The sequence below is a fragment of the Ranitomeya imitator genome, chromosome 2, assembly GCF_032444005.1.
Source record: "Ranitomeya imitator isolate aRanImi1 chromosome 2, aRanImi1.pri, whole genome shotgun sequence".
NCBI lineage: Eukaryota > Metazoa > Chordata > Amphibia > Anura > Dendrobatidae > Ranitomeya > Ranitomeya imitator.
The window spans coordinates 105,122,922-105,142,244 of NC_091283.1; the positions used below are offsets into that span (position 1 = coordinate 105,122,922).

At 43.7% G+C, this 19,323-nt stretch overlaps 1 protein-coding gene across 1 annotated transcript in view; it reads left to right on the top strand.

The window, feature by feature from the left end:
• Nucleotides 1-18,787, top strand: part of LHFPL1 (LHFPL tetraspan subfamily member 1) — a 112,302-nt gene extending 93,515 nt beyond the window's left edge. Inside the window, exons 3-4 of the mRNA XM_069747114.1 lie at nucleotides 6,473-6,571; nucleotides 16,447-18,787. Coding sequence (XP_069603215.1) covers nucleotides 6,473-6,571; nucleotides 16,447-16,565 — 218 coding nt within the window. The 3' untranslated portion in view covers nucleotides 16,566-18,787. The remainder of the gene's footprint in view (nucleotides 1-6,472; nucleotides 6,572-16,446) is intronic.
• Nucleotides 18,788-19,323: the final 536 nt, after the last annotated feature.

Sequence of the window (19,323 nt, forward strand, 5' to 3'; positions counted from 1 at the left end):
GGCAGAGGAGTGGCAAATTCCTGCGAGATCCAGGCCTGGTTCATTTTCAGGAAAGTAAGCAGGTCAACGTTATCGGAGGATAGTCGCATGCGACGGTCTGTTAGTACACCACCTGCGGCACTAAAGACACGTTCCGATAAGACACTAGCCGCAGGGCAAGCCAGCACCTCCAATGCATACTGGCTTAGCTCTGGCCATGTATCCAGCTTAGAGACCCAAAACTTGAACGGGGAAGAGCCGTCTGGGAGTACAGTAAGAGGGCAAGCCATGTAGTCTGTCACCATCTGACGGAACCGTTGCCTCCTGCTGACTGGAGCCGCCGGTGATGGTGTAGACATTTGGGGCGGGCACACAAAAGTGTGCCAGAGTTGTGCCATACTGGGCTTGCCTTGGGCAGAGGCACTGCTTCTGCTCCCTCTTTGGGCAGAGCCTCCCCCACTGCCTCGACGCACTGAGCTGCTTTGTAAAGCACTAGCAGCACTCCTCTCAGTTGGACAGGAGAAGATGATGGAATTCACCAGTGTGTCGTGGTACTCCCGCAATTTACGCTCCCGGGTCAACGCAGGGATGAGGTTTTGGACGTTGTCCCAGTAGCGAGGATCGAGGAGGGTGAACACCCAATAATCAGGCATGTTGAGAATGTGGTCGATGCGGCGGTCGTTTCTCAGGCACTGCAGCATGAAATCCACCATGTGCTGCAGAGTGCCAACTGGCCCAGAAATGCTGTCCCCTGCTTGAGACATGATCTCTGCCTGCTCGTCATCACCCCACCCTCGCTGTACACACTGACCACTGGACAATTGTGTCGCTCCCTCCTCTGGACGGAGCTCTTCCTCCTCCATTGACTCCTCCTCATCCTCCTCACAAATTGGCCCCTGCGTACCCCTTTGTGAGGAACCACGTGGCGCTGACTCTCCAGAAGCTGATGGAAAAGGTGACTCCTCATCCTCCACCTCTTCCACAACATCATCCCTTAACCCTTGCAAAGTTTGCTGAAGCAGGCAGATAAGGGGGACAGTCATGCTGACTAGTGCATCATCTGCACTTGCCATCCGCGTGGAATAATCAAAAGGACGCAAAACCTGGCAGACGTCCTTCATAGTGGCCCACTCTGTGGTTGTGAAGTCTGATCGGCGCTGACTGCGACTTCTTTGCGCCTGATGCAGCTGGTACTCCATAACTGCTTGCTGCTGCTCACACAACCGCTCCAACATATGTAACGTGGAATTCCACCGGGTAGGTAGGTCACATATGATACGGTGTTCCGGAAGGCGGAATCGGCGCTGCAGAGCAGCAATGCGGGATCTGGCCAAGCTGGAACGCCGCAAGTGAGCACACTCTAGGCGGACCTTGTGCAGCAGGGCATCAAGATCCGGATAGTCCCTCAGAAAACTCTGCACAACCAAATTGAGCACATGTGCCAGACATGGGATGTGAGTGAGGTTGCCAAGGGCCAAAGCTGCCACCAGATTTCGGCCATTGTCACACACTACCATGCCTGGCTGGAGATTCGCTGGCAGTAACCACACATTGCTCTCCTGCTTGATGGCATTCCAGAGCTCCTGCGCTGTGTGGCTTCGATGCCCCAATGAAACTAGTTTCAAGACGGCCTGCTGACGTTTGGCCACGGCTGTGCTCATGTCGGTCATAGGTAAACGTTCACGGGTCCATGTGGAGGTGGACTGTGACGGATCCTGCAGAGAGGAATCTGAGGAACTGGTGTAAGAGGAGGAGTCGATGCGTACAGACTGGATTCCTGCAATCCTTGGAGTGGGCAGGACACGTCCTGCGCCACTCGCACGATCTGTACCTGGCTCAACAACATTAACCCAATGGGCAGTGAGGGAAACATATCGCCCCTGTCCATGCTGACTGGTCCACGCATCGGTGGTGAGGTGGACCTTGCTACTGACGGCGTTCAGTAGCGCATGTTTTATGTTTGCCTCAACATGCCTGTGCAGGGCAGGGACAGCCTGCCTGCTGAAGTAAAAGCGGCTGGGCACCTTGTACTGTGGGACTGCCAATGCCATCAAGTCACGGAAGCTGTCAGTCTCCACCAGCCTGAACGAGAGCATTTCCAGGGACAACAGTTTGGCAATGCCTGCATTCAGAGCCTGTGCTCGGGGGTGGTTGGCCGAGAATGCCCGCCTTTTCTCCCATGCCTGGACTACCGATGGCTGTAGAGTAGACTGGGAGTGTGAGGATGACTGGGAAGGTGGTGCTGTGGGTGGAATTACACTAGGTCTCTGGACAACAGTGGAGGAAGAGGCAACACGAGATGAAGAGGTGGTAGCTGCCGCTGTTGGTTGGCCTACGTCTTCACTGTGTTTCTGTAACTCCACCGCGTGCCTGTTCCGCACATGTTTCCACATATTTGTGGTATTGAGGTTGCTGACACTTTTACCTCTTTTTACTTTCTGATGACACAGCTTGCATTTGACAAAACAAATGTCATCTGCAACAGTGTCAAAAAAGGACCAGGCACTGCAAGTCTTGGGAGCGCCCTTTTTGGCTTTGGAAAGAGACAGGCTCCTAACGGGTGCCAAAGTGGAGGCTACAGGCTCCGCAGTCTTCCCCCTCCCTCTCCCTCTTTGGCCCGTAAGGGGAAGCTCTTCCTCAGAGCTGCTCCCACCACCTTCCTGTTCCTCACGCCACGATGGGTCAAGGACCTCATCATCTCCACTACCCTCTGCCACCAACTGCTCCTCCTGGGTAGTCTCGGCAGCACAGTACGCATCAGAAAGCGGCACCTGAGTTTCATCATCAGATGGGTACTGCGCTGTGGTCACCGGAGGCACTGGCCCACCTGCCTCTTCAGAGTCAGAGAGATAAAGCTTTTGGGCATCACTGCACACTGCCTCTTATTCCATTTCTCCAATGCTGCTTGGCTGGCCCCCTGTTTCCAAGCCAAGAGATTCAGAGAACAGAAGTAGAGACGGCTCCTGTCCTGGGCTCTCTGACTGCCTGGCCAATTTGGCAGGTGGTGAAGAGACAGATGGCTGCTCTCCAGTGCTCTGTGCCTGAGAGGATGTGGCACTAACTGAAGTCGATGCCGAGGCGTTAGCTGCCATCCACCCGACAACGGCTTCAATTTGGTCTTCACGTAGCAGCGGTGCACGGCGCTCTCCGACAAAGCTGCGCATGAAGGACTGTTCCCTGCTGAAACTGAGTGACGACGAGTCACCGGCGCCCGCAGCAGGCACAGAATCACCACGTCCTCTCCCTGCTCCTCTCCCTGCTCCGCGCCCACGCCCACGTGCCTTACTCCCTGCCCTCTTCATCTTGGTTGACAGATAAAGATAAGCAGAAAAGTACTAAGGCCTTAGTGTGCTTATTCCTGAAATGCTCCTCCTAACAGGTGTAAGAAACACTAATGTTGTAAATTGTGGACTAAACTTTATTATTTTTCAAATGTGGCCTACACAAGTGTTAAGTTGTGTTTGGTGAACTTAACTTTTTTTTGGTGCAGATCGGGCTACAGAGCTAGTTTAAATCACACGGAGACCGTGCAGACAGCCGTAAACGGCGCTGCAAGGCCAAAAAACCCTCCTCTCGGTTATCCTATATAGTGTTTTTCCACTATTTAGCTGGATACGAGTGGAAAGACACTAATAGGAATTTTTTTTTTTTAAATTTTAAACTGGCTGCACTATTTGAAAAAAAGGAAATTGTTTTTCAAGGTATGAGGCAGTAACGCACCCTGAGCTGAATCCAACCGGCTATGGCTGCACACAGACTACAGGGCGAGCTGCGCTCACACAAAGACCGTGCAGACAGCCGTAAACGGCGCTGCAAGGCCAAAAAACCCTCCTCTAAGTTATCCTATATAGTGTTTTTCCACTATTTAGCTGGATACGAGTGGAAAGACACTAATAGGAATTTTTTTTTTCAAATTTTAAACAGGCTGCACTATTTGAAAAAAAGTAAAATTTTTCTCAAGGTATGAGCCAGTAACGAACCCTGAGCTGAATCCAACCGGCTATGGCTGCACACAGACTACAGGGCGAGCTGGTCTCACACGGAGACCGTGCAGACAGCCGTAAACGGCGCTGCAAGGCCAAAAAACCCTCCTCTAGGTTATCCTATATAGTGTTTTTCCACTATTTAGCTGGATACGAGTGGAAAGACACTAATAGGAATTTTTTTTTTCAAATTTTAAACTGGCTGCACTATTTGAAAAAAAGGAAATTGTTTTTCAAGGTATGAGGCAGTAACGCACCCTGAGCTGAATCCAACCGGCTATGGCTGCACACAGACTACAGGGCGAGCTGCGCTCACACAGAGACCGTGCAGACAGCCGTAAACGGCGCTGCAAGGCCAAAAAACCCTCCTCTAGGTTATCCTATATAGTGTTTTTCCACTATTTAGCTGGATACGAGTGGAAAGACACTAATAGGAATTTTTGTTTTTTAAATTTTAAACAGGCTGCACTATTTGAAAAAAAGTAAAATTTTTCTCTAGGTATGAGCCAGTAACGAACCCTGAGCTGAATCCAACCGGCTATGGCTGCACACAGACTACAGGGCGAGCTGGGCTCACACGGAGACCGTGCAGACAGCCGTAAACGGCGCTGCAAGGCCAAAAAACCCTCCTCTAGGTTATCCTATATAGTGTTTTTCCACTATTTAGCTGGATACGAGTGGAAAGACACTAATAGGAATTTTTTTTTTCAAATTTTAAACAGGCTGCACTATTTGAAAAAAAGTAAAATTTTTCTCAAGGTATGAGCCAGTAACGAACCCTGAGCTGAATCCAACCGGCTATGGCTGCACACAGACTACAGGGCGAGCTGGGCTCACACGGAGACCGTGCAGACAGCCGTAAACGGCGCTGCAAGGCCCAAAAACCCCCCTCTAGGTTATCCTATGTAGTGTTTTTCCACAATAGAGCTGGAGACTGGTGGAAAAACACTAATAGGAAATTTGAGAAAAAATGTGCAGCAGGCTGCACTAAGAGCAAAAAAGGACAACTGTGTGAGGCAGTTTGAACCCCCCCTGAGCTGAATACAACCGGGTATATGGCTGCACACAGACTACAGAGTGAGCTGCACACACACACACACACACACACACACACACACACACACACACACACACACACAGAGACCTTGCAGAACGCTGTTAAAACAGCGCTGCAAGGCAAGAGCAAGGTGAACAGTGAAGAACACACAGCGTTTTGCTAAATTAGCCTTTGGAAAGGAAAATAAAGCAATTAGCTAGCTCGACTGGCCCTCAGTTAGAACACAGCGTCCTGTCCCTAACTGAAATCACAGCAGAGTGAGCGCAAAATGGCAGCAGCGTTTTTTATAGTGCAGAGTGACATCATTTCAGCAGCCAATCCAAGCCTTGCCAGTACTTACATGCCCACCATGCTAAACAGGATGTGCCCACACTTCCAATCATTCCTCATTGGCTGCTGCGTTCAGTTTGAATTCTTGGAACTTCCGATTCTGGTATCCGATACGCGGGAAGTATCGGAATTCGGTATCGGAATTCCGATACCGCAAATATCGGCCGATACCCGATACTTGCGGTATCGGAATGCTCAACACTAATCACAACCTTTCCTTCTCAGCTATGCCCCCTTGCTGAATGAGGCACACAAATAGGCAAATTGATCATTACTGTTTAAGTCTTAGACTGTGCAAACGTCGCCTGGACAGTCTTAAAAGGAGTGGTTCGTGAGGTTTGATAAATATGGCTTCTCTCTAGACTGTCTTGTCTCAGTTTACACAACCGGTTAGTAGGGTTAGATTGTGTAAGAAATTTGTGCCACCATTTTGGCATATTTTTTATGCAGGTACATTTTAGGTCATCCCCCCCTCTCTGCTAAACCATGACCTCTCAGCAGTGTTGTTCCCTTGTTGGAAATGGTTCTGAAAGTCTTTAAAGCAAAAATTAAAAAAAAAAAATCTCTGTAGTGCTACTTTAATAAATGTTGTGCAAAGAATGTATTCTGGGTTTCTAGTGCATTTGTTTAGTAAATATCTCATATTTTAAAAGATATAGTGGTATGAGCACAAAAATGGTAAGTGACAAATCATTTTCCGTTTTGTGTGTATCCTTCTCTTTTTTGACCTTTCACTGAGAATCTCATTTACCTATTATTTATAATTGGATTTTTTATTGTATGTTTGTTATATTTTTTGTTCTTATTTTTATATGTTTTAATTAAAAATATATATTTAATTATTTGGAGGTTGTGACTTCATAATTATATACTTTTGGGAGTCCTCTCCTTTTTGACATGGTTTTGATCCAGATATATCTTTCCTTAAAATGCATATGTATATTTGTCTATTTTTTGTTCATTTTGTGTGACCTTGTGTTCTCTGAAGCAGTAAATATACAAGACAAGAATATTCTGCATAAATGTAAGAGTGTAATTGGTCGTAATGAATAGCGCAGAATGCTGCGTGGCTCACGCTGAGTAAACAAACATGTTCTTTTTGTCTCTGTGTGAATCTCTGTAGGACTCCTCATTAGCTCCGGATGTGCCCTGTACCCACTGGGGTGGAACAGCCCTGAAATCCAGCAGGCGTGTGGCAATGCGTCCAGTCAGTTCCAATTAGGTAACAAGTGACTCACAATCGCGGATCGTGGCCTATACTGTGTCTAGGAGAGGCACTAGCTGTGCATCCACGTAAGATTCATTAGGGCCAGGAGAGATTGAAATCAATGCAGCAGTCTTTTCATGTGCGCAGTACGCCATACTCAGTATAGTTGTGTCTATATGACACATTATGGGATGGTATACTAATTTGAAACATTTTAGTCACTGAGGGTGAACTTGAACTTTTTATATGCAGTGTATGCCGTAGATAAAATAATAAATCATAATTAATAAACCTAAATTGAAATTTGGATCGGTGCACTAAAATAAATGAAATCATCGTTTAGAGCAGAGGTAGATCTAGATTTTTTGGCACCAGGGGAAATAATTCAGGTTGGTGCCCCCCTCCTATACATAGTTAAATCGGTCTGAGTAGTCATCATGTAACCATTCATATTTGATTTGCACACTTACAGTCACATTTGGATTTGCTGCTCTCCATAGTTCTCTTAATTTTCAATGAAAATCTTCAGTTCCGGTTTCATTGAATTTGTCAGGAAGAAAAGCTAGTCGGCATATGACCGGAAGTATGAAAATCACATATGAGCGGTCATGTGATGACCGCTGGACCTGTCAGGCAAAGCTGAATCCTGACAGTAAGCATTCCACACACTGTTAGGATTGGACATGCTATAGTGCAGAATTTTATAATTAAAGAGGTTGTCTAGGTTTGTGATGAAAGTCTGTAGTCACTCTACGTGACTGCAGAGCTCTGAATCTTCACAGCTTATGCGTTGAGTACTGTCAAGATTATCACGTGTGACAGCTAGTATGCGACTTTCATATTTCCAGCCGCATTTCGACTAGATGCGTGCAACCTTGCAAAAAGTGAATTGTGAACATAGTTACATAGTTATTAAGGTTGAAAGAAGACTATAAGTCCATCTAGTTCAACCCATAGCCTAACCTAACATGGCCTAACATGTTGATCCAGAGGAAGGCAAAAAAAACCCATACTTGCGGTTGAGTGACCTCTCACTCTTACCACTGGCAACAGAGAATCCTGACAGTGTGCAGTTCTTCTCAATCCTGGACAACACCTTTAATGTTGGTAACATAAATACAAATGTAGTAACATACATACATAGTAACATAGTAACATAGTTAGTAAGGCTGAAAAAAGACATTTGTCCATCCAGTTCAGCCTATATTCCATCATAATAAATCCCCAGATCTACGTCCTTCTACAGAACCTAATAATTGTATGATACAATATTGTTCTGCTCCAGGAAGACATCCAGGCCTCTCTTGAACCCCTCGACTGAGTTCGCCATCACCACCTCCTCAGGCAAGCAATTCCAGATTCTCACTGCCCTAACAGTAAAGAATCCTCTTCTATGTTGGTGGAAAAACCTTCTCTCCTCCAGACGCAAAGAATGGCCCCTTGTGCCCGTCACCTTCCTTGGTATAAACAGATCCTCAGCGAGATATTTGTATTGTCCCCTTATATACTTATACATGGTTATTAGATCGCCCCTCAGTCGTCTTTTTTTTAGACTAAATAATCCTAATTTCGCTAATCTATCTGGGTATTGTAGTTCTCCCATCCCCTTTATTAATTTTGTTGCCCTCCTTTGTACTCTCTCTAGTTCCATTATATCCTTCATGAGCACCGGTGCCCAAAACTGGACACAGTACTCCATGTGCGGTCTAACTAGGGATTTGTACAGAGGCAGTATAATGCTCTCATCATGTGTATCCAGACCTCTTTTAATGCACCCCATGATCCTGTTTGCCTTGGCAGCTGCTGCCTGGCACTGGCTGCTCCAGGTAAGTTTATCATTAACTAGGATCCCCAAGTCCTTCTCCCTGTCAGATTTACCCAGTGGTTTCCCATTCAGTGTGTAATGGTGATATTGATTCCTTCTTCCCATGTGTATAACCTTACATTTATCATTGTTAAACCTCATCTGCCACCTTTCAGCCCAAGTTTCCAACTTATCCAGATCCATCTGTAGCAGAATACTATCTTCTCTTGTATTAACTGCTTTACATAGTTTTGTATCATCTGCAAATATCGATATTTTACTGTGTAAACCTTCTACCAGATCATTAATGAATATGTTGAAGAGAACAGGTCCCAATACTGACCCCTGCGGTACCCCACAGGTCACAGCGACCCAGTTAGAGACTATACCATTTATAACCACCCTCTGCTTTCTATCACTAAGCCAGTTACTAACGCTTAACTTATTTATTATGCTTTGCTTATATAGCACTATCATATTCCACAGCGTTTTACACAAATTATCATTGCAGTCCCCATTGGGGCTCAATCTAAATTCACTATTCACTATCAGTATGCCTTTGGAATGTGGGAGGAAGCCAGAGAACCTGGAGGAAACTCACAAAAACACGGGGAGAACATATAAACCCCTTGCATATGTTTTCCTTGGTGGGATTTGAACCCAGGACTCCAGCGCTGCCAGGTTGCAGTGGTAAACCACTGAGCCACCATGCTGCCCATTAACTTGTCAGGTGGCACAATACTTTATTGAAATAGACATGAATTCTTTACAAGTTATGGATTGTTACATGCGTACAGGATGAGAACTAATAACAGCACAGGAATAGATCACTAAAACCCCTATCAGTAAAAAAAAAATACATCACCAGAACCACCATCATGCAGAAATCCATTACCTGAACCACTATCAGTACATGAAAACTGCACCAGAAACACAATCAGTACATGTATACATTCCTAGAAACATAATTAGCACATGAATACGGCACCAAACTAACTACAGCAATCAATTGTAATGTTAGTTCAGCCCCATATACAATTGTATTGCATGAACCTACAATTCCCAGTATGTCTTTAACAATGGTAAGGTACTGTAGATGCTTGGAGCTGTTGTTATCAGTCATTATCAGACTGTGGACCGTACAGGAATCCCAGAACTGATGAGAATCCCAGTACTGATGAGGCATAGTATCATAAATAAACATTTACCGTATTTTTCCGACTATAAGATGCACTTTTTTCCTCAAAATTTTATGGGAAAATGGGGGTGCGTCTTATAGTCAGAATATACATACAAGTAGAATTGCGGCAGCAGGAGTTAGTCGATTCTTCGACAGTCTGACGCTGCAGGGTGATGATCACACTCTCTTCCCAGGTTGATGTGGCAGGATTTAGCGGTGTTCTGTGGTGCGGGGGCTCCACCTCCATTTTCTGAAAGCCCGTAGTCCCCGCACTTCCATTGCTGACATGGGTGACCTCCGGGAAATGGCTGCCGGAAGTGGCGCATTTGCAGACTGAGATCTCGGCAATGAGAGAGGCCACCCCATTGCAGCAATGGATGTGCGGGGGCTCTGGGCTTTCACAAAATGTCGGCGGAGCCCCCGCACCAATGAGCACTGCCGAACCTGCCACACCAGCCTGGGATTTCCTGGAGGCCACTGCATCACAGCAATGGATGTGTGGGGGCTCTGGGCTTTCAAAAATTGTCAGTGGAGCCCCCGCACCTCGAGCACTGCCGAACCTGCCGCACCAGTCTGGGATGGGAGTCATATCATCACTGGACCACCTAACACCCTCTGTGACCACGCTTCACCAGTGCTGCCAATCCCCCCCGGTAAGTTGAATTCAGACTGTAAGACGGACCCCCATTTGACACAATTTTTTTCCCCTATTTTCCTTCTCCAAATTTGGGGTGCGTCTTATGCCTTGAAAAATATGGTACATCAATGTGCATTGTAGATGACATCTTCTCTGATTGGAGTTGTTCTTCTTTATTTCTCCATCTGGTCCAGATGTCATGATATCTTTTCACAGCCACAACTCATCTCTGCAGACTTCTCTTCCCTAGTCTTCTGTTGTATTTCCAGACATAGTGCCCTTAAAAATTAATAGAGTCATTATAATGCTCTTGAATGAAAATACCAGCCCTGTGCTGAGCCCTGTGCTGAGCCCCTGAATAAGTAATTGCCCCTCTCTGTGCTCACTGTAAAAATATGATCTCCACACTATCTCTCTTATGTTACATGGCTTCTGCATCATTATCCTTTCGATACTGGCCCCTCTTCAAACTGTTCCCTCACACTGTGTCCCCTCTGTACTGCCCAGTCTCTATATTGAGCCCCTGTCTCACACGCTCCCTCCTCATCATACTGTCCCCTCATTGCTGTGAACTCACATTGTCGCCCCATGCTGCATATTCTCTATACTGACCCTCACAACACCTAGTCTCTATACTGTGCCCCTTCATACTTCTCTCCACCATACTGTCTCCTCACACTATTCCCATCAATATAGTCCCCCCACACATTTATCCTACCATACCATCCCCTCACACTTTTCACCCACCATACTTTTCTCCCCCTACAGTCTCGTAACACACTAGCACCCTAACATCCCATACTGTCTCCTCATACATTCATCCTCCCTTCCTATACTGTCTCCACACACATTTCTCCTTCCCTCTCCATAGTGTCTCCTCACATTCCCCGCTCCCCATACCGTCTCCTCATACATTTTTTCCCTTCTCCCAATATTATTTATTTACACATCCCCATCCTCCAAAAAATAACAGTGCTCCAAAATAAAAATAGTGCTGCAATAATGCCTATATAAAAGTGCTTCTCACAAAATTAGACTATTAAAGTGTTAATTTTTCAGTTCTTCAATACAAAAAGTGAAAGTCATATTATATAGCGTCATTGTAAACAGAGTGATCTGTTTCAAGTGTTTATTTCTGTTAATGTTGATGATTATGGCTTACAGCCAATGAACACCCAAAAGTCATTATCTCAGTAAATTAGAATAATTAACAAAAAACACCTGCAAAGGCTTCCTAAGCATTTAAAAAGGTCCCTTAGTCTGCTTTAGTAGGCTCCAGAATCATGGGGAAGACTGCTGCCTTGACAGATGTTCAGAAGGCAGTCATTGAAAACACAACACAAGGAGGGTAAGCCACAAAAGGTCAAGCTGGTTGTTTACAGAGTGGTGTAGCCAAGCATATTAAATTAATGAAAAGCGGAGTGGAAGAAAACAATGTGATAGAAAAAGGTGCACAAGGAACTGGGATAGCCGCAGCCTTGACAGGATTGTTAAGAAAAGTCCATTCAAACATTTGGGGGAGATTCACAAGGAGTGGACTGCTGCTGGAGTCATTGCTTCAAGAGCCACCACACACAGACGTATTCAGTATATGGGCTACAAGTGTCACATTCCTTGTGTCAAGCCACTCATGACCAATAGACAACGCCAGAAGTGTCTTACCTGGGCCAAGGGGAAAAAGAACTGGACTGTTGTTCAGTGGTCCAAAGTGTTGTTTTCAGATGAAAGTAAGTTTTGCATTTCATTTGGAAATAAAGGTCCCAGAGTCTGGAGGAAGAGTGGAGAGACCACAATCCAAGCTGCTGGAGGTCTTGTGTGAAGTTTCCACAATCAATGATGGTTTGGGGAGCCATGTCATCTGCTGGAGTAGGTCCACTGTGTTTTATCAAGACCAAAGTCAGCGCAGCCGTCTACCAGGAATTTTTAGAGCACTTCATGCCTCCCTCTGCTGACAAGCTTTTTGGAGATGGAAATTTCATTCTCCAGCAGAACTTGGCACCTGTCCACACAGCCAAAAGTACCAAAACCTGGTTTACAAACAACAGTATCACTGTGCTTGATTGGCAGCAAACTCGCCTGACCTTAACCCCATAGAGAATCTATGGGGTATTGTCAAGAGGAAGATGAGAGACACCAGACCCAACAATGCAGACGAGCTGAAGGCTGCTATCAAAGCAACCTGGGCTTCCATAACACCTCAGCAGTGCCACAGGCCGATCGCCTCAATGCCACGCCGCATTGATGCAGTAATTGATGCAAAAGGAGCCCCGACCAAGTATTGAGTGCATTTACTGAACATAAATTTCATTAGGCCAACATTTCAGATTTTAAAATCATTTTTCAAGCTGGTGTTATGATTTATTGAGATAATGACATTTGGGCTTTCATTAGCTGTAAGCCATAATCATCAACATACACAGAAATAAACACTTGAAATAGATCACTCTGTTTGTAATGACTCTGTATAATACATGACTTTCACTTTTCATATTGAAGAACTGAAATAAATTACCTTTTTGATGATATTCTAATTTTGTGAGAAGAACTTGTATATTTAATACTATTTCCATATATTAGTGTTACCATTTTGACCCAATATTGTATTATAGCTTCCGCTGTCCCGGCGTGATAAGGTGAGGTTATTGCGCTGCCAACCTTCTTTGCGTGAAATTTATGGCAAACTACAGGATGAATTGTCCTGTGGCTTTCCAGAGTGAGTAATCAATGATTCCCTGCTCTACCACACTTTTATATGGTATCCAATTCCTAAAGATATGAATAATGGTAAAAGTGATGTGCATCCAAAATGAACTGGCCCATCTGGCATTTGCCACAATTACTAGATAGGTAGCCCAGTCCTTGTCTTCTATGATGTTAATTAGCCCCAATGTGACATACATTAAATATGTTTTTGTGGCGAGGCAAACCTATCAATTGCACACCGATGATTACTTAAAAAATAGTATTGTAGATAGATACCGCTATACATAAGGATGAATAAAACTCTTGTTCTCAGTGAATGCTATCTCTGTGAGCAGGTCATATATACAGAATAGGCTGTTTAAATGCCACAATATATTCAGGTATCAACACACAATCACAGGTGAAGCAGAAGACAATTGTAAAACATAAAAAATTAATTGTGCAGTTACCAGGCAGGTACATTATTCCCGTCCCCTGAAACACATTAAACCTCCTCTACATAATTACCGAGGAGCCTGGAACACTCTGGACCTTGTAAATGGCCTCCTCAGGGATGATGCAGTAATGTAATTCCGCTCTCAAACTGCTCCTGGTCTTGCCAATTTCCCTAGGTTACCTTTAATGCACATTTTTAGATATCTGCTCATTTACAAAGTGGTTAAATCAGTTTGTTGTAAGGTCAGCTATTATAATGATTCCACGAAATACTAAATTAGTAGTGATATCTGCTATTTTCTCCATGGTACCTAAGAATTTTGCTAAACACTCAACATGACATCCTTGATTCATACAAGTTTACATCTGCTTCAAATGATCAACTTATCCGAATTGGGTCAGATATGCAGTATCCCGCTTCGGCCACTATGTAGTTAACGGAGCTGTGCAGCTACACAACTAATCATATTCAGCCGTTGCTGGCACCAAGAACAGCTGTTTAGCAGGGGTGGAATGTCACACCCCTACAGATTTGGTATTGATAACCTAAAGTACTAGACAACTCCTTCAAGTTCTCTAAGTATCAACACACTTTTCAAGCCTCCATTTGGAAAGTGCTGTGACACTCCCAGAGCACTTAATCCTCATTTGCATATAACAGCAATTTTGTTTGCCATGGAGCAACATATCTCATAAGGTGTGAATGACATTATCTTTCAGATTGCAACATGACCACATACAGTGTTGGATTCCGGTGTTTTAGGGGCCTACCAGTAACATTGATACTGGGGGCTCACTGCTCAGCTGCATTCAATATTATCTGTCCCCTGTCCATAAATTCATCTATGCTTCTACTCATACAGTGGGTACGGAAAGTATTCAGACCTCTTTAAATTTTTAACTCTTTGTTTCACTGCAGCCATTTGGTAAATTCAAAATAGTAATTTTTTTCTCATTAATTTACACTCTGCACCCCATCTTGACTGAAAAAAAAACAAATGTAGAAATGTTTGCATATTTATTAAAAAAGAAAAACTGAAATATCACATGGTCATAAGTATTCAGACCCTTTGCTCAGACATCCATATTTAAGTCACATGCTGTCCGTTTCCTTGTGATCCTCCTTGAGATGGTTCTACTCCTTCATTGGAGGCCAGCTGTGTTTAATTAAACTGATAGGACTTGATTTAGAAAGGCACACTCCTGTCTATATAAGACCTCACAGTGCATGTCAGACCAAATGAGAATCATGAGGTCAAAGGAACTGGCCAAGGAGCTCAGAGACAGAATTGTGGCAACGCACAGACCTGATCAAGGTTACAAAAGAATTTCTGCAGTACTCAAGGTTCCTATGAGCACAGTGTCCTCCGTAATCCTTAAATGGAAAAAGTTTGGGACCACCAGGAGTCTTCCTAGACCTGGCCGTCCAGCCAAACTGAGCAATCGTGGGAGAAGAGCCTTGGTGAGAGAGGTAAAGAAGAACCCCAAGATCACTGTGGCCAAGCTCCAGAAATGCAGTAGGGAGATGGGAGAAAGTTTCTCAAAGTCAACTATCACTGCAGCCCTCCACCAGTCGGGCCTTTATGGCAGAATGGCCCGACAGAAGCCTCTCCTCAGTGCAAGACATATGAAAGCCTGCATAGAGTTTGCAAAAAAAACACATGAAGGACTCCCAGGCTATAAAAAATAAGATTCTCTGGTCTGATAAGACAAAGATAGACGTTTTTGATGATAATTCTAAGCGGTATGTGCGGAGAAAACCAGGCACTGCTCATCACCTGCCCAATACAATCCTAACAGTGAAACATGGTGGTGGCAGCATCATGCTATGGGGGTGTTTTTCAGTTGCAGGGACAGGACGACTGGTTGCCATTGAAGGAAAACATGAATGCGGCTAAGTACAAAGATATCCTTGATGAAAACCTCTTCCAGAGTGCTCTGGACCTCACACTTGGCCAAAGGTTCACCTTCCAACAAGACAATGACCCTAAGCACACAGCTAAAATGAAAAAGGAGTGGCTTCAGAACAACTCTGACCATTCTTGACTGGCCCAGCCACAGCCCTGACCTAAACCCAATTGAGCATCTCTGGAGAGACCTGTGAATGGCTGTCCATCAACGTTCACCATCCAACCTGACAGAACTGGAGATGATCTGCAAAAAAGAATGGCAGAGGATCCCGAAATCCAGGTGTGAAAAACTTGTTGCATTATTCCCAAGAAGACTCATGGTTGTACTAACTCAAAAGGGTGCTTCTACTCACTACTGAGCAAAGGATCTGAATACTTATGACCATGTGATATTTCAGTTTTTTTTTTTTTAATAAATTTGTAAAAATTTCTACATTTCTGTATTTTTTCTGCCAAGATGGGGTGCAGAGTGTACATTAATGTGAAAAAAATGAACTTTTTTGAATTTACCAAATGGCTATAATGAAACAAAGAGTGAAAAATTTAAAGGGGTCTGAATACTTTCCGTACCCACTGTATTAACTGGGTAGTTTGTTACCTGAATGAGAAGATGCTGCTTTTGTCTGTGAACAATGCAATAATTGTACTGTATGTAAGAGCGCTCATGCGTCACTTCTGCACAAGGCCCACTGTGGGAGTCACCTGTATATTTTTTTTTTTTTTTGGGGTGGGGGTAGGTGGAGTGGTAGATTCCTTTTAACTAAACTGCAAGTTTATGGGAATTATTTCACATTGCCACTTTTGTTAATATATTTGCATCTTTAATAAAAGACCACTGAAAACTAGACATATACGTACGAAAAATTTTGTCCGACAGGGCAGACACTGACTCAGTCTGCATCATAAAGTCAATGAGTTTATCAGCGCATATGCCCAAAGCCTATTTTCCAGCTTCAGACGTAAGCCCCAATGGAGTCAATGACTGTATGCTAAAATGTGATGTGATAGCCGTACAGAGAGCAATGAGGTTACCTTTCACTTACATTTTCCAACAAGGTCAGTGGTCCAGTGGTAGGATCTTCCCCCATTTTCCATTCATGATGTGTTCTGTGGATTATGGGGATAATATTCTATGAATAGTTTGGAATAAATGGACTGTGAGCCATGCTTTCTGCCTGTTGTCCACAGAAAATAACATTTTATTCTTTCATCTTGTGCTAGGAACCTGCAAGATTGGCTGGGCTTATTACTGCACTGGTGGTGGAGCAGCGGTCGCCATGCTGATCTGTACGTGGATGTCATGTTTTGCTGGAAAAAAGAATAAGCCATCCCCCTATTGACAATGGAGTATTGCTGGTCATAGCTAATATGGATGATTCACTTCCTATTATTGCCGCACCTTTTACTATAAATGATGGTGAATGATTCTCTCCCCCAACAGGGAGATGGTCTGCATACATTATACACAAGGGGCTTCACATGAGCGTATATGAAAGCATAATGGTAAAGACTCACAAATGGATTACAATGAAGTAAAGGACTACGAGTCTGTGTGGTTCATAAAAGAATGTCATACATAGATATACGTATATATATAAAAAATGATTTCAATTAGAAATCATGGAGATTTTATATACAAGGCTCTATTCAGGACAAGTTCATTTTTGACTGTTTTTTAATTGCTTGCTTCCTATGGTGCATTGTCATTTTAACCTATTGCTGAGAGAATCGTGGCACCGAATTCGAGGAGCAGTGATCAGGGATGTGACAGAGAATGCCGCCATGGGCCAAAATGTGTGACTCCATTACTTAAAGGGAGGATTATGGAATAGTACAGATTTAGAGTAGTTGTCCAATCCAATTCTTGTCTGCCATGGACAAGTTCTTCAATTTTCCTCTGTGCAAATTGTCATAAATCTCCCGTCAATCAGTTTTTAGGCATCTGTTGATATATGGTAGTGATGCATCCATGTGGTCTGTGCATATTTTGCGGCTTTTACCTTTAGTTTTTATGTATATTATCCATCTCTAGGTTCGCATCTTAATTTTTAGTTCTTAGTTTTTATGTATATTATCCATCTCTAGGTTCGTATCTTAATTAGTTGCGTTGTGTGATGGTGGATCAAATGTCATTTTGGCTTTCCCTCCCCTCTCATAGGATACAGTGTGAAGCACACATTACTTTTGCAGATTCATCCCCTTTTTAAATGTAATATAAAGAAGATATATTGAAACAGTTTCATAATTAGGCAAAAAAGTCTTTATTACAAAAATCACACAGTGAAAAGTTGACAGTACAAAAAAGCCGCTTAAAAAAAACCTTAATATCAGTTTTCTTCAATAAAATTGGCATACACCTTTTGCATCTTACCAGTCTTGAGTGTGCGGTAATCTTTTTTGAATGATTGACTTGACCTCACGGTCAGTTTACCAGCACCTCCTTGTCCCTGACCTGAGTGCACACCATTTTCCTTGTCTATCTTAATATCAGTTAGGGCAGCGTTGGTCATACATGGAATAGCAGGCATGTATAAATATGTTGCATATTATTACATTAATTGTATATCACAACAAATACATGGCCATATTGAAATTATTTCAGGGCAAGGGAATTTACTAGAAAGAACCTTTAGGTAATGCTGCTTGATATCAAATGCCTGCAACAGGACAGTGAGAACCTCACATTATAATACAGCAAAAAAAATACAGGTATATACCAGAAGGATATAGCTCAAAGATTCAGACCATATGCCATGATAGTAGGTAGAACCACAATGCCCAGCACTCCAACACACTCAAAAAACAATCAGAGAAAACCCTGCAGGGTAGGAAGAGGGAAATCACACACCTCAATATTAGTGACTGTGTTTATATGGGCTCATAGAGGGAGAAAACAGTCCCGAAATTACTCTGTGCTGACAAATGAGAGCTAGTGAAGTCAGAAGCATCCTGGACACACAGACCTCACATTTTACAAGTGCAACTGGAAGGGACATTGCCAAGTGAGAAACGTTTGAAACTAGAAATAGGTTATACACTTCATATAAAGACTGCATGTAAGGGGATATAAAAATAAAGATGAGGATTTCAACCACTCAAGGAAAGGTATATGTCATATATATATATATTGTGACAAAGTCACCGGCAAAGTACTAGAGAGGAGATATGTATCACTGAAGCTTCCAGCACACTAATTGCTGAGAGGGGCTGATCGGCCATGTTTAGTGCAAGGTTTAGTGAACAGCTCAAGAGTAGGTGGGAGGCTGTTCACCATATCTCCACCCAAGGGTGAAGTCCAGAGGATAGATACACAGCCTTCTGGCTCACACGGGGTTGGGTGTGCCTGAAGATGGGAGCTCCACAGCTGTGTTTGAAAATAAGGAAAGTTGAATCTTGGAATCTTGTTTATTTGTTTCCTGCACGTGCGTATCCCTGCAACAACACGTAGTACTGTGTCATTTGTTTTTTATTTGTCTTACCGTTAGTCCAGAAAGGTTATGCTTATGCTACTAACCCTGCCCTGGTTTATACTGTAGCTCAATAAATCAATGCAAAATTTAAAGAGACAGCATTCCAGTGTCTACCTCTATAAGCAGCTGAGTCAGCCGATCTACAACTATATATATTTCTGTAATTAAAATAATTAAGTGTTGTTTCACCGTAGATAACCAACTTCCTTCTGATACAATTCCTTATGTGTTTTCAATCTCCTCTAAGTTGGCCTTCTACTTCCCCTTTAGTTAAGTTCCGTTTAAGTTTCCCTATCCTGGGTTCCAATGCATCAAATGTTTTATTATGTTTCCTAAGTCCTTATGTAACACCCCAGGTAACCAGTTGTTACAGTGATGTTGCCTACATGCAACACATTCTGAATCCAGGCCAGAAGGGGGAGCTAGGAACCCAGATTCAGGGGAGCTTCCCCTGATATATATATTCTGGTCTGGAGGAGGAGTTAGTTGTTCAGAGACAGTGAATGAGAGAGGAGTGAGAGCAGAGAGTGGGGCCGTGCAGCCACGTGCAAGCTGCAGCTCCAGGACGGAAGAAAACCTGAAGGGTTGCAGTGTTAGTGACCATTTGAGGGGAGAAGCAACAGGAGAA